This window comes from Sycon ciliatum, chromosome 9 (assembly GCF_964019385.1).
Source record: "Sycon ciliatum chromosome 9, ocSycCili1.1, whole genome shotgun sequence".
NCBI lineage: Eukaryota > Metazoa > Porifera > Calcarea > Leucosolenida > Sycettidae > Sycon > Sycon ciliatum.
This window is the reverse complement of record NC_088651.1, coordinates 12,513,017-12,528,194: the sequence shown is the minus strand read 5'-3', so window position 1 is coordinate 12,528,194 and position 15,178 is coordinate 12,513,017. Positions and strand designations below refer to the sequence as shown.

Genomic DNA, 15,178 nt, shown 5'->3' with positions numbered 1-15,178 from the left:
CACAGCACGTCGGTGCATGACAGTTTGTCCGGTCAATACAGTGTTCCACTGGATACAGGGTCCGGCAAACACAGGTTTTGCTCTATTTCGGAATTCTCTTATCGCAATCTCACGTGACGTATTTACTTCCTTGATAGAGGTTTCTGTGGTAGGAATCACGGGACGGATATGCGGATGTCGTTAATCCTCCTTTTTTTTCTCTGTCTCTCTGTCTGTCTCTGTCTGTCTTATCTCTCTGTGTCTCGGTGTGTGTGTCTCTCTCTGTCTGTCTCTCTCTTTCCCCTCTGTCTGTGTGTGTGTGTGTGTCTCTGTCTGTCTGTCTGTCTGTCTCTCTCTCTCTCTGTCTCTCTCTGTCTCTCTCTGTCTCTCTCTGTCTCTCTCTGTCTCTCTCTCTCTGTGTCTCTCTCTGTCTCTCTCTCTCTCTCTCTCTCTCTCTCTCTCTCTCTCTCTCTCTCTCTCTCTCTCTCTCTCTCTCTCTCTCTCTCTCTCTCTCTCTCTCTCTCTCTCTCTCTCTCTCTCTCTCTCTCTCTCTCTCTCTCTCTCTCTGTCTCTCTCTCTCTCTCTCTCTGTCTCTCTCTCTCTCTCTCTCTCTCTCTCTCTCTCTCTCTCTCTCTCTCTCTCTCTCTCTCTCTCTCTCTCTCTCTCTCTCTCTCTCTCTCTCTCTCTCTCTCTCTCTCTCTCTCTCTCTCTCTCTCTCTCTCTCTCTCTCTCTCTCTCTCTCTCCTGTCTCTCTCTCTGTCTCTCTCTCTGTCTCTCTCTTCTCTCTCTCTCTCTCTCTCTCTCTCTCTCTCTCTCTCTCTCTCTCTCTCTCTCTCTCTCTCTCTCTCTCTCTCTCTCTCTCTCTCTCTCTCTCTCTCTCTCTCTCTCTCTCTCTCTCTCCTCTCCTCTCTCTCTCTCTCTCTCTCTCTCTCTCTCTCTCTCCTCTCTCTCTCCCTCTCCATCTCCCTCTCCCTCTCTCTCTCTCTCTCTCTCTCTCTCTCTCTCTCTCTCTCTCTCTCTCTCTCTCTCTCTCTCTCTCTCTCTCTCTCTCTCTCTCTCTCTCTCTCTCTCTCTCTCTCTCTCTCTCTCTCTCTCTCTCTCTCTCTCTCTCTCTCTCGTACCTTTTTTGACATTACATCTATCTGTTGGGTTCTTTGTTTATTCTCCCCAACAACAGAAACATAAAAAGATCATCTCGAAAGGCAAGCCGGAGGATGCCACCATCGGCATCATCGGACAACATGTAAGTACACACGAGGACACCGCGGATGCAGCTGGCGATGTTTCACTCCTCGTTAGGTGCTTAGTTTTGTGATTAATCCCCTCGCACCATCAATGCTGGGTGTAATCAGCCATTACTAATAATAGTCTAACCTGGCAAATGTGAGACTTCCGAAATGTGTGCTTCTGAAACCAAAGGTGGGTCAAACCGTTACGGTTGTAATGATATCATTTGTACCTCACTTTCGTTATCGTTGTTCAGAACGTCTCTTTGTATCTCCCGTTTGCTTAGCAACCTGACATACTTTGTTTGTCAGATGATCTTTACCAAAGCTTGCTCGTCATTATGGCCGTGTAGTTTGAGAAAGTTATTTGTCTGTGTGTGTGTGTGTGTGCATGTGTGTTTGTGGGTGCGCATGCGCTCGTTTATGTGCACGCGTGTATGCGGTGATATGGTCATGTGACGATGACCGCCTCCAGGACCCTCTGCCTCAGGTTCCTCTCTCGGGCATGGTCAACAGTATCAATGGCAAGGTGCGGCTGACCTTCAAGCTTGAGCAGGACGAGCTTTGGATTGGAACAAAAGGTAACGCATGTCTGGCTTAGCTAGTCAGCTGGGGTTGTCAGGTCGTGTTGCTGGGTCGAGTCCGTAATCAACGGCCTGGGATTTCTTCAAGATGAGTTTGGACGCTCCTTGCAGCTTCATTTTTTCCAATTATGTTGTGAGCTGGATAGAAAGCAATGCCATTGCAGGTGTGGCTGTTAGCCCACAATACAATGGGCTGGATTTTCTTATCAAGCAAAACACATGAACGGGCGGTGGATATTACTGACGGCACCCCTGCCGACGCCGTCTGCTCAGAGCTTCAACACTGTCACCCCTGTCATTTTAGCGCCAGATGTTACTAAAGTAATGTCTTTTGCATAGCTACGGGAATAACCTGCAACTAGACTTGGGAGGGCATTGCAGAGTAGTTGCATGCAAAGTTCAAAGTTGTACGGTTACCTTTGACTTGTGCTCCTGGAGAGCTCAGGGCCTACTGTGTACACATTCACATTGTAGTATTGTTTGCACCGGAGGATGTACCCAGTGTGCTGACAGTGCTCAACACCATGGCGGAGGCAGAGCGTGATATAGAACAGAACAGCAAGGACAATCAAGGCTTCTTTGCTGCTACTTCAAATTTCATGCTCTCGCAATCATCAGGCAGCCTGATGATTGGGAGAGTATTAAACTTGAAGTAGCAGCAAACAAGTCTTGATTGTCCTTGTTGTTGTTCTGTAGTATGATTCGTATTCAACTGGTGTGCAATGCCCTCCCAAGTCTAGTTGCACGTCAACGTTATTTGGCATAATTATCATCTATTGATCCGTTGATCGGGATGACCCAGAGGATTGGACAAAGAGTTCATAAAGGCCGATTCACAATACAACTTCTTGCGACGCGACATGCGACTTGCGACACATGCGACGAGCTGCGACACATGCGACGAGCTGCGACAGCGACACACGGTTCACAATATTCTTCATGTTTGCGACATCCTCATGCACAAGTAGTACTATGCACGTGCACTGCACGTGCACCCAGGGTCGAAACTGTACTCCATTGGTGTATGTCGCGTGTCGCAAAAGTTGAACTTTCTTCAACTTCTGCGACAGGTGCCTTGCGACAGGTGCCTTGCAACAGCTTGCTACAGCTCACGACAGCTCGCGACAGGCAGTTTCTTGTCGCAGCTGTCGCAAATTGCGTGTTGCGTCGCAGAAAGTTGTATTGTGAATCGCCCTTAACCCCCAAGAGTGAGCAGCTCTCTCGGGCGCAGTGTGCTGTCCTGACAGAATTTCAAGTTGACGTCATTTCTACGATGCAATGCTCCTCACGCGAGTGATTTACGACGTTGTTTGTACTGATTGTGTCGACGCATCACACGTGCAAAGTCTCCATTATAAGCACAGGTCGGAGGGCTGTTGAGATTACAAACGCCGTCTCCAACATAGTCACAGTGATAATACTGGAATGCAGCTGTGCGCATGCGCTTACCTTGAAATGACGTATGCGGGCGGACGCGTTCGCGTACGTACTCAAACTCGTACTCCAGAGCTAAAAGAAACAAAGTGCTCCACGGCCACGTGCGGGACTGTACTTGCAGTCACTCTTCTTTGATCTTTTCCTGTTCTCTAATCATGAAATCTGAGTTAAATTCCAATTTGAGTGTGTTACCGGCATGCACCTTTCTTGACTTTTTCATGGTTGAAAAAATATAAACACGGTCTCCAGTATTATCACGGTCTCCTCTATAAACACGGGTGCGAGGTGGGTTGAAAAAATATAAGTACCGTGTTTATAAGGGAGATAATACGGTATGGAAACCTCGCCGTGGTTCGGGATGAAGTTTCATACGGATGTTTTCATGCCGCGCTTCACACGGGCTGGCTCCGCATGAAAGCTGAGCGGACAGAGTACATTATGGCGCAAACGAAACGTTCGTGTCAAACGTCCGTGTCAAACTTCACTGCAGTTGACACTGAGTTTGGTACGTAGTTCTGTGTAGCAGAACCTCCCTATTCATCATCATCATCATCATCATCTGCGTTGCCGAAAAAAATAATAATAGTAAAATTTTAAAAATCATAATAATAAACGGCATTATGCAGCTGTGTAAGCAGTAGATGCACAGTGTGACTGCCAGTTGGCATCTCTGTCAGATGCCAACTGGCAATTCTCATGCAGAGAAATACCAGTAGCAAGTACTAAAACCAGACTTATGTGCTGACAGTGTATCTTAAAAATCAGGCTTCGATTTATAGCAGACGCTACAGTTTGTCATACCAACACCGCCCGTAAATGTTTGCCGGTATGCCGTAGTGTCAACGTGCCCTTTTGTCTGTGATATTGCTAGAGACGGACATGAGAGAGAGAGAGAGCCGTTCATCTTCTCATGCCAGCTAGTTCCTGTGTGTGTGTGTGTGTGTGTATGCGTGTGTGTGTGTGTATGTCTGTATGCGTGTGTGTGTGTGTGTATGTGTGTATGCGTGTGTGCGTGTGTGTGTGTGTGTACGTACTTGTATGCGTGTGTGTGTGTGTGTGCGTGTGTGTGTGTCCATGTCCATTCGCTGTGCTGTGCTGTGTGGATGTGTTGCAGTTCGCACAGACAAGATTCCAATGTCGCAGATTCAGAACATCGTCTCGGAACCGATCACCGGACATTCAGACTATCATGTCATGGTAAGGCGGTAATGAATCCCTGATTTGTGGGTTTTTTTTCATTTCACACACACACACACACACACACACACACACACACACACCGCACACATACACACACACACACACCACACACCACACACGCACACATACACACACACACACACACACACACACACACACACACACACACAAAACACACACACACACACACACACACACCTGCCTAATGCTTGGCCACGCCGCCCCTGAGACAGGGGAGAGTAGAAGAGAGAGCTCGAGAGAAGTCCGCACTGCCACCAGGAAGCCGCTCCGCCACGACGTCGTCCACGATTGCGTACTGTATTGACAGCTACCCTAACGGGTCACGCCGCCCTCCACCCAAGCATGGGTATGGTGAGGGACAATGGCAACAAAAACAGCAAGCAGAGAGAGATAGCAGGAGAAAGACAGCGATAGTAGTACATCTGGTGTGCGACGTATAGAAAAGAGAGATGACAAGAGATACGCACAAAAAGGAAACAATAATTATTTGAACCTGCATTATTGCAGTTCCGAAACAATCAACCAGGTGATGAAGTGTGGGCACCCGAAGTCCCACCCGGACTCCACTGGAAGAACATCCCACGCAGGGATATCAGCGATGGGGCCAAGCGTTGAAAACAGCCATGAGGACACATCGTCTGGAAGTCCACCGCACTCGAACTGAAATTGCAGGATCAAACAATTTCCCACGCGTTGTCAGGCAGCGTAACCCTTCTCCCTGCATCACCATCCATCTCCAGCAACCGTCTCCACTCACAGCTCATGCCTCTGTCACCACTGTACTCCGAGCCTAGACGATCCAGCTCCAAAACGACAACATCGATTCTTCTCTCATCAAATTCAAATCTTGAATTTTGAATATTGTCTTGGCGAGCGAAAGCCGTCTCTATCGGGCCAGAGGCGTTCAGCAGAGAGCGAACATTCCAGGAAGCCAGCTGAAGACTCTCTCCCTCCCTCTCCACTCTTCTATGGACAGATTTCTTGTCAGTACCCACTCGCGGGCTCGTCACACCGCGACGAGTGGCAACTCTTGTCAGACGACAAGTGGCAGTATCAATCTCTGCCCCGGACATGACGCCTGAGTTTCCAAGAGTTGTTCTGACACTCTAGCCAACTGGGGTGGCCAAAGGCCACCACGTGGCGCTTTCAAGAGCCAGCAAACTTCAGAAAATTGAAGAGCGAAAAAACTCCAAACCGCCCCCCACGAACTCATGGGACAACACACACACGCACACACGCACACACACACACACACACACACACACACACACACACACACACACACACACACCAGGGCATAGATTAACGGCCGGACATCGGACATTTTCCGGCCATTTTCGGCCACTGACCGGACGTTTTCAATTTCTTCGGACATAGTGTCCGGTCAAAAAGGAAAAAAAAAAGCAGCGACCGTTCAACCTTTTTATGCAGAGTTGGGCTTTCTTCGGAGCTTCGTGCCAAATGCGACTTTCATATCGTACAACTAACACGTCTACACCGTAGCCTCAGGCGTAGACTTCACCAGATTTACTTGATCCGCCTGTAGCAACGCGGTTGCTACAGTCAATTCACACTTTCGACCTTTGGTGTGGACTTCGCACTTGAATCGATGGGTTGAACTGCAGTCTGCAGTGCAGTTGTTCGCTCTTGAGAGGAAGATGTCATATTTTTTCACTCTTTCACTGACCAGGAATGCAGATCCTGAGTCTTTTAGAATGTCTTGTGGAAAGCGAAAGGGAGATTCAGAGGACTTGCCGCCGGGCAAAAAGTCCGTGGTGTGAAGGCCGCTTCTTGCGGTAAGTGGATCTCGGACGATGCAGAGCTGACTACTTCCGCCTGGCTGATTTATGACCAGAAGAAGAACGATCGGCTGTTAGCAGAATGTTTGAAGTGTTCCGTGTGCATCAAGTTTGTAGACAGAGTCCGCAGTTGTAAAAACTTCAGCGTGGCTTTCATAACCGGATCCAAGAACCTGAGTACATCAGCGTTCAAGGATCATGCTGGAACGGAGATGCATAAACGAGCAATGAATCTTTTCCGCAGGCAAGAGTGTCCCGCTCGAAATGCCCTTTAATTCACTCCAATTGCGAAGGCACTGTGCAAGATGGACGATGGTGCTGCCGCTATTGCACGACGCAAATTCGAACTGACTTACCTTCTCTGCAAGGAGCATATCGCGTTCGCAAAATTCTTGACTGCAACGCTTTCTTGTACATACATTTGTCGTCAGTAAATACTTCAGTTTCTAATACAAATAAATTGGCGAATTGTACATAGTAATGTGTGAGATACGTCCACATAATGAGTCATTGTGAATACTAGTATACTTCAGCACTACTAAAAAAAAAAGAAGAAACACCCTGAAAATGTGTCGTGGAAAATGTCCGGACAGATTTTAAAACGGAAGGACATTTGTCCGAGCTAAATGAAATCCTTAAGCTATGCCCTGCACACACACACTGAGCTTGTTGCAGCCAGGTTGTACTAGTACAGTTACAATTCGACTACTTTGAAGTAGTACTATCTAGTTGCAACGTTGAGATTCAGTACTGGTACCATTGTAGTTGCAAACAAGTTACATTGTATTTCAACAATTGCAGTACATGTAGTTATTTGAATATGGCGAGCATCTTCATCTTCTTCCCGGTGCGCATGTACGCATACAATCTGTACGTGCTCCAAGCAAACTCACCTCTGTTTAAATTGACGGCGATTTATTTTGCGATTTTAGATCGATCGCGACGAAAAACCACGCCAAACGTTGACAATACTCCACGTTTTTCAGTGGAGACGTACTGGATGTCCTAATAAAACGAATGGAAAACCTCGTAATGGCTGGCGAAGAAGAAGAAAATTGTCGAACTTCTGATGCACACTGCGAATGGAGTGCAAGAGTTTCGCCGGGGAAAGTAGGCAGGTCGGATTCAGTGATGCTTTTGCTGTCGATTGACGTCACTTCCAGGTGTTCGATTTGTACGTGCAGCAGGGGACTCACTTTGGCACCACTGGCTGACGGACTATTTTGCGATCTCATAGAACCAGCGAGTTTACAATGGCGAATGTCTGCGGAGCACCGTGGTCACACATATACACTCAGTGTTGAAGTTTGATTTCACGATGGTTAATATTATTTGCGTTATGCTCTTCTCGCAAAAAATAAGGAAACATTTTAGTGGGTTTAATATAGTACCAAAGTACAGAACGTTTGGATTGCAAAAAGTGCGCAGCTTATCGCGATAGGCTGTACTGCGGAAAACGAAACGCATACTTTTTTTAAACTCGGATGTTGAGCCAAGGTAATCGTGGATAAAAAGAAAGGACGAAATGTTACGAGTTATGACTAACTGTCTACCAACGTAACCAGATCATAATATACAGTCAGCGAGTGCGACGAAAAGGCACAAAACTGACGAGTTTTTGTCACACTCGCTAACTGTGTGTGATCTGGTTACGCTGGTAGACAGTTTAGTCATAACTCGTAACATTTTGTCCTTTCATTTTTATCCATACTTTTTCATCTATTTTTTTGATTCAGCTGTGTTAGGGGCCGTCCGGGGTTACCGATTGTTTTTACAAAACGAAAAGTTTTAGTATTTTTCAGCCCCCACCCACCCACCTTTTCTGCAGGTAAAACGAATTCCAATAAAAAATTTTTAATATTGATGTCAATTTTCGACATCCAGAAGTAACTGGGCATTCTCAATCAGCATTCAATAATTATTTTCAAAACGAAACACCATCAAACCCACCCACCCACAAACGAAAACATTTCGTTTTGAAAATATTATTGGTAACCTCGGACAGCCCCTTACATTTGACTCTAAATTCAGCCAAACTTGGGGTTTCGAAATCAGCGGGACTATGTTGTCTGAAGGGAGCGTTGCATCGGGTACACTCATTGCCATTAGGGAGTTTTAGCAACTCGTGAACGATAAGGAAAACGAAACGAGTACGAGTGAGACCCATAGGCCATACGATAATATGATGCACGTCACTAATTTTCATAGTCGATATGCATGAGCACTTTTTTGCACTACAACGGTGCGCTAAAATGCATACCAACAGGACTCAGGAGTTTGGATCCTGTCCAGGACTACAGCGTGTTGTAGAGGAAATCGAAACAGTTTGGCGCAACCGTCGCCGCTGAGCTTGTCTAACCCAAGCCGAGGAAACGTCTCAAATCATGCTGCTCACCACGATAATCTGCACCACGATCAATTCTTCCAGTGCAAAGTAAAGGAAGACTATTTCGTCCTCATCCATGATCTTCTCGCCGTATGCCAGAAGATGGACACGAGCATCGAAATCATCCACCAGCAAAAGAAAGCAACAGTAAGGATTTGAACTTCAAGTTGAAGCTTCCCTCTTCTCAAATCATGCTCTTTTTGAATAAAATCTCCCGGCCGCGCGCCCTAGCGCTGCGCGCGCTGGTCAATGAAATAAATCTAAGGAAAGGACTCGTATGCCAAAACGAATCAACTGCCCTTGATTCGTGCGAAACGAACCCCGATTGCAGCACACAACGAGACTCGAACCCAGGCACCCGAGTCGACCACCGACCAGGCGGCCCTACGCATACCTATGTATGTAGGGCTCCCTGTCACCGACTCGTAGAGAAGTCTACTCGTTCACGAGTTGCTAAAACTCTCTATTGGCTATCTATTGTCTATGCCTAATGCATGTGCGGGTGTGTGTGTGTGCGCGCGTGCGTGTGTGTGTGCATGTGTGTGTGTGCGCGTGTGCATGTACGTCTGTGTGTCTATCTGTGTGTGCGTGTATCTGTCTGTCTGTGTACCTACTTCAAGTAACTATCTATAACTCTGATTGAGTATCTATAACTCTATATATTCTGGCTGGTGCACTCTGCAGGGACTCCAGCTGGGCAGCACAGAGCAGTCTCGCTACTGGGTGTATTGGGTACCCAGTCAGTTTGTCAACTCCATCCGCCGCACCGTCCTGGGTCATCTCTAACCATGGCACTCTCTCCAACAAGGACAACAGCACATCGACGATGTTGACAAAACTCTATAGCCGCCACGTGCTAACCTCTGCGGTGGCGTAGCGCTGCGTTTGGTACGATACCACCGACTCTAACAGCTAGCACTCTGCCGCTGCAGTGGCTCTAGTCATGTCTTCTTCTAGCAGTAGTTGTTCTCTCCCAGGCCGCTGCTGCTGTTCCTTGGTTTGCGTTGTAGCACTGGATGAGCGCGTTGTTTCTTTGGGCTGCCCTGTCGTGTGCCCCTGTGCGCGCGGTTTAGCGAGATGATGATGTGGATTGTAGTCATTGCAGCTTGCTGATCTCTGCCTGCTTGCGTCCCATAGTGAGCCAGTCTACTGACGGTGGTTGTTGTCACCGGGTGCCCAGCTACCTCGCCCTTGCCCTCCTGTTGCAACCGCCGGTGTGGTACCTTTGCAAAGACTGCTGTCGAGCCCGTGCTGTTTTCGTGTGCCGTGGCTGACAGTGTTTTGAGCGCTGTGTATATTTGCGTGTTTGTGTTTGTGCCTGTGTGTTTGTGTTTGTGTTGCCAACCTCACTTTAATGCTGATTAAAATTCACTGCTGATGCTATGCATGCTGCTGTTGCTGCTGCTGCTAAGTCCGTTGTACCAGTGCTGGTGTGACGGGCCACAAGCATGCTTGTTTTGTGCTGGGTTATTTTGCTGATCTTTTGCAAGTGTGGATACGCCCGGCTAACCGACCGGCTGTTTTTTTCTTCTCTTGCTGCTGCAGTAGTGTGTGTGTGTGTGTGTGTGTGTGTCTGTGTGTGTGTGTGTGTCTGTCTGTCTGTCTGTCTGTGTGTGTCTGTCTGTGTTACAAAGTGCATTGTTCATGCAAGTGTGTTGAGTATGGTGATGGGAAGGTGGTTCACCCCCATCTCCACATTGTTTAGTTGGTGACTGCTAGTACGGCTCGTGAGCTTCTTGTCATCATTCAGTTACGCGCTATTGCCGCAGCACTCCATCTCCCGGCTGTGCGTATGTGTTTGTATGTGTGTCTGTCTGTGTGTCTATGTCTGGGCCTGTGAGCCTGTGCAAGCATGCGTGCAGGAAACTCCTTTTTGCCAATAGCCGGGGCCGCTCTGGGGCTATGTTGGAGCTCGTACACAACAGGCCGTCGCCGGGATGCTCTCTTGACTAATATACTACGTGCAAATATTGCTGCACTCTGCTGCGCTGTGCCGACCGGCTGTGGTCCAATGGCAATCACACGTCTTGCGGCCTCCCCTTGCTCGTACGCTTTCTGGATACCAGCTGTCTAGAGAACCGTGCCGGGCTAGATCATCGCCTGTTCACAGAACGCTCTCGCCACCAGCTTTTGTCTCCAGTCTGTGTGTGTGTGTGTGTGTGTGTGTTCGTCGTGTTGCAGCGTGTTTTTTTTTTAAATTTTAAGATCCCCTTCCTTGTGCCGAGGCTGTTTGTGTGTGTGATTTTTTTACAATCTGATGTTCCCGGAGGCCGCCTGGCAAGGCCGTCCGTGCCCACGCTGCAATACATTCAATGTACATACCGTAGTCGTATTGTGTTCAAACCCTGATTGCAACAGCCGTTCACTGTTTCTCTTTGTGCAAGAATGGGTTGGGAAAACCGTCCAGCCGAGAGTCTTTTTATAACCTGTCCTCTCTGGTCTCCAGAGATTTGTCTGGCTACCAACAGTTACTCAGTGGAAGCTAGCACTGAGCATGGTACACTGTATTTCATGGATCTCTGGTCGACGCTCCTCTGTTTTGTGTAGCATGAAAATGTACCGTCTGTGGCTTTCTGCCGTTAGTGCACTGCCTTGAGATTGGCTGCATCAAGAGCATGAAGTAGCGAGGGCTGGACATGCATACATCATTACTTGGCATTTGTATGGGGCTGTTAAGTGATGACGTCACAGTTCCTTCGATACGCATAGCAACGATCCCACTGGGGACAAACAAAAGTAGCGTCGTCTCCATCGAACCAGTTGTCAGTGGCAACATAATTATAGGAATCGTGTACATTTCTTCGTTTCTTCTTTGCTGTTTTCAGTGAGTGTTTTGTTTTCTCTTTGTCCTTGATCTCGACGGTGTTGTCGTGCTCATTACCTTACTGAGACGTCTCTTGTGACTGAAGCCAGTGTCACGGAGGATTTTATTGGCGTGACGAGGTAGATCGCCGAGATCGAGCGTGAAAAACGCTCTGCATTAGTAGCTCCTGTAGAATGTCTTCTGGGATGGCGTATCCATGGTCAACAAAGCCAAGGTGCAAGACAGCATAAGAGGTCGTGTAAACGATGTGAACTCCAAAAGGTAAGCTCCTGAACAAGTGGAAAGATATGTGTATTTGCAAACTCTCTCTTCATCCATCGATTGCCGCTATGCATTGCATTTTGTCTTCACAGATAATCTGGACAAATAAATTATATTGTAACTGGAGAGTGCAATCGTGCTTGGGACCCATCCCAATGTCATCACATGGCTGTGGTGACTAGTCTATACCTGGGAGAGTTTTTCCTCAACTGAGATGGAGTGTAGGTGGATGGATTATGAGAAATGCGAAGATGTGGAGTAAGTTGTGTCGAAGAAATGTGTAAGGCCAAACTAAAGAAGGTGTGTGGTTCGACTAACATGGACATTTTTTTTACGGGCGGGCGGGCGGATTATTATTTTTTAAATATATTTTTTAGTACATGTAAATACACTGTACTGCCTTTAGACACCCAGTACATCGGCATTATTACGCAGTGTTATGCCATACATGTTGTATAAAGGGATCACGGGCTAATACTTTGAAACATTGTGTAGCTCTGGAACGAGAAGAGAATAACTTACTTCAAGCGGTGACTCTGACTGTCCAAATCATCAAGCAAATGAAGAACGATGCGAGTTGAAAGTAAGTTCGGGAACTACTTCGAAGTACAAATTGTACAATGTACCGGTACATGTATTGCTAGTTTGGTGTCGGCGTGCACGAATACATGGGCTTTTTCCATCGACGCTCCCTGTGCTTGCACACATGGAGCAGCAACTTACCGGTACAGGTGAAATATCGTTCCCAATACACGAGGAAAGTGCAATCTCGTCTGTCCTTCATCCCAAAACAGAAGGCCGTCCTTAATCTGGAACGAGGCGATCACTCTCAACCGGACGGTCACTTCAAAATAAGTCTCGCCAGGCTGCCGGTGGTCGTATCGAGTAGACTCTACTACCAGCACAAGGCAGCAGTCGTACCACTCACTGCACTGTACTGCACTGCAGTACAACTACAAGTCAAGTCCAAAAGGAGCCGCCTGCGTCCGCAGACTCACGCTGCACAGCACGTAGACGTGGACGTGTTCAGTCCACGTACGTCAGTCACACGACAGCCCGCCGAAAAAAAGTTACGGTCGGGCTGAAAAATGTACGGTCGGTCGGGTGAGTCGAACCACAGACCTTCTTCAGTGTGGCCTAATAAAATAAAATTTACTTTACACTCAAACATACACGGTACATGTACATGTAACATCATGATAATGATTCCATCTTCATATCTCCGCAACAGGTACGCCATACGCACCGAATACATGGTGTGTGTGCACGCGCGCGCTTGCGTGCGCGCGTACATGCACACACTCTCATGCGTGGCCGAGTTGGCCGGATGAACAGACCACGCATTTGCACGAGGTGTCCGTCATGTCATTGGAATGCTGTACTTTATGACTTTATTCCAAAATAGTATGTCTTGCCCCTGTCAAATGGAGCTTGTGTCTATGCTCAGTGGGTATCGGGCCACGACGCCACACTGCAGTCAGCGCTGGAATTAAAATAGCACTTCATGGATTATTTTAACTAATTTCCTTTGCGTTTACATGTACTTTGTTGAGCCCGTGGTTTCATTTCTGTGTTCTGTTATGATTGGCCTCTGGAAATAATCGGAGTGGATGTCATTTTTGTCATATGTGTGTGCCTTGTGCAACAGGTTCAAGGCTAGATGCACTTCACATTCGGCGTGCGATCTCGGCGTCTGGGACCTGATAACGTCTTGGTTGGATGGGTAATCAAGGATGATACTACTCGGCACACCAATGTACATGTCAATGTATTTTTTACTTTTTCAGAGCTGCACTATTTACGGACGATTGTGTCTGTTAGAGAGGAAATAAATTAATAGTATTCACAAACAAGTCCCACTTATTGTTTCTGTTCGTAAAAGGAAATTGCAATTTTTGGGTCATATTGTTCGTTCCGGCTGTTTGTCATTGACTGTTCTTCAGTGTTGTGTTGCTGGAGGCCGTGGCCGAGGCAGGCCCAGAATGTCATGGCTTGATAATATTATTTCATGGACTACACTTGACGTGCAGTCCCTGCTCGCTGCTGCACGCGATCGATTTTTATGGCGCTCACTTGTTCATACTTGCTCTGTGACGCCCCGACGGCCTTAGGGCTATGGGCTTGTGATGACGACTATTTACGTCTTGATGCTTAATTCGGTGTTAGCGTGTTTCCCCCGGATTATTTCTATCATCATGCGTGTTCTTGGGTTGAGCGAGCATATGCACGAGTGTGCAGCTATAACCCCGTGTATCTTTGGTTTCACTTTGTTCTGCAATGCATGTACCTTGTAACAGTATGTGCTTGCACTGCTTTGTGTGACCTGCATATTTCAGGACTATTCACTACACAAAACACAGAGCGACGCAACAAAAGATCATCCGGTAACCAAACTAACCTGGGTCTTGTGCATTAGACCCAGGTTGGTTTGGTTGCCGGATGATCTTTTGTTGCGTCGCTGTGTGTTTTGTGTTCATCAATTTCTGGGCTTGAGAATAGATGACTTGCACAAAGATCCGAGCCGCGAGTGAGACGGGGCAAGTGCACCCTGTGCACCCAGGCTACACTGCGGGCACCCGACACCATCTGCAGTGTACTTTTTTTGTCAGCGTGAATGAACGGTGCACGGCATGTACATGTACATGTACATGATCAGTACCGTCACTAGTGTGCACTGTCTTCAGGAGCTCATGAGTCATGCATGTGCACTTGTAGGGCTAGTGGAAGTACATGAGTGTATATTATGTGAAGAGAAGCCAGGCGTCCAAACCAACCCAAAATACTCTTGCCTTATTCTTCGGTGAAATAGTTATATAAAAATTGTCTTACCAAACAACAGTGAGCATAGCAGCAACCTCGATGCACCCAATAATATGGCATCCGGGAGCAGCAAGTGTTGCACGAGAATCCCAAGAACACGTCATGTTCCATGCTACCCGCCGCCATCAAAAGAACGAAGGATAACTGTGCTAGCCTAGTTCATATTCAATGTAACGCTAACGGTACGGGATATAGGAGCCTGTTGGGAAGGCGTGGGTGAGCTGTAAAATCGTGTACGGTTCGCACGGCACAACATACATGCAGCAGTTATTGCGACAGTTAACGTCGATGGACGAGAGTCATACAGCACAGCCCATGGGGGTTGACGTTTCTGAGCTTCCTTTCCGAAAGGAAAGTTTTATTTCTTCTCAAATAAAGCAGAATCATGCTGACTATACCAGTCTGTTATGAAGACAAGAAAGCAGTCATGGACATTGTGCCATTCTAAAGGAACGACAGGTAAAAGATAAAGCACTTCATCTGAAAACTCAAGGACTACCCATAAATACAGCAAATGATAATCCAAGCCTGATAATGTCCAACTCCGTCATGTGAGCCATTCAGTGAGTTATCATGGGAAGCGTAATGTTCGAAATGCTGAAATTTGAACAGTTGCAGTTGTGTGCGTCGCCACACAATGC

At 47.3% G+C, this 15,178-nt stretch overlaps 1 protein-coding gene and 1 long non-coding RNA gene across 2 annotated transcripts in view; both read left to right on the top strand.

The window, feature by feature from the left end:
* Positions 1-10,992, top strand: part of LOC135825280 (ubiquitin domain-containing protein UBFD1-like) — a 31,429-nt gene extending 20,437 nt beyond the window's left edge. Inside the window, exons 6-9 of the mRNA XM_065338019.1 lie at positions 1,157-1,222; positions 1,681-1,786; positions 4,341-4,423; positions 9,317-10,992. Of these exons, the coding sequence (XP_065194091.1) occupies positions 1,157-1,222; positions 1,681-1,786; positions 4,341-4,423; positions 9,317-9,418 (357 nt within the window). The 3' untranslated portion in view covers positions 9,419-10,992. The remainder of the gene's footprint in view (positions 1-1,156; positions 1,223-1,680; positions 1,787-4,340; positions 4,424-9,316) is intronic.
* Positions 10,993-11,419: 427 nt separating this feature from the next.
* On the top strand, positions 11,420-13,718 carry LOC135825281 (uncharacterized). Its single transcript, XR_010555046.1, has 3 exons — positions 11,420-11,717; positions 11,810-11,975; positions 13,366-13,718. It is a non-coding gene; the product is annotated as an uncharacterized LOC135825281 (long non-coding RNA).
* The last annotated feature ends 1,460 nt before the right edge of the window (positions 13,719-15,178 follow it).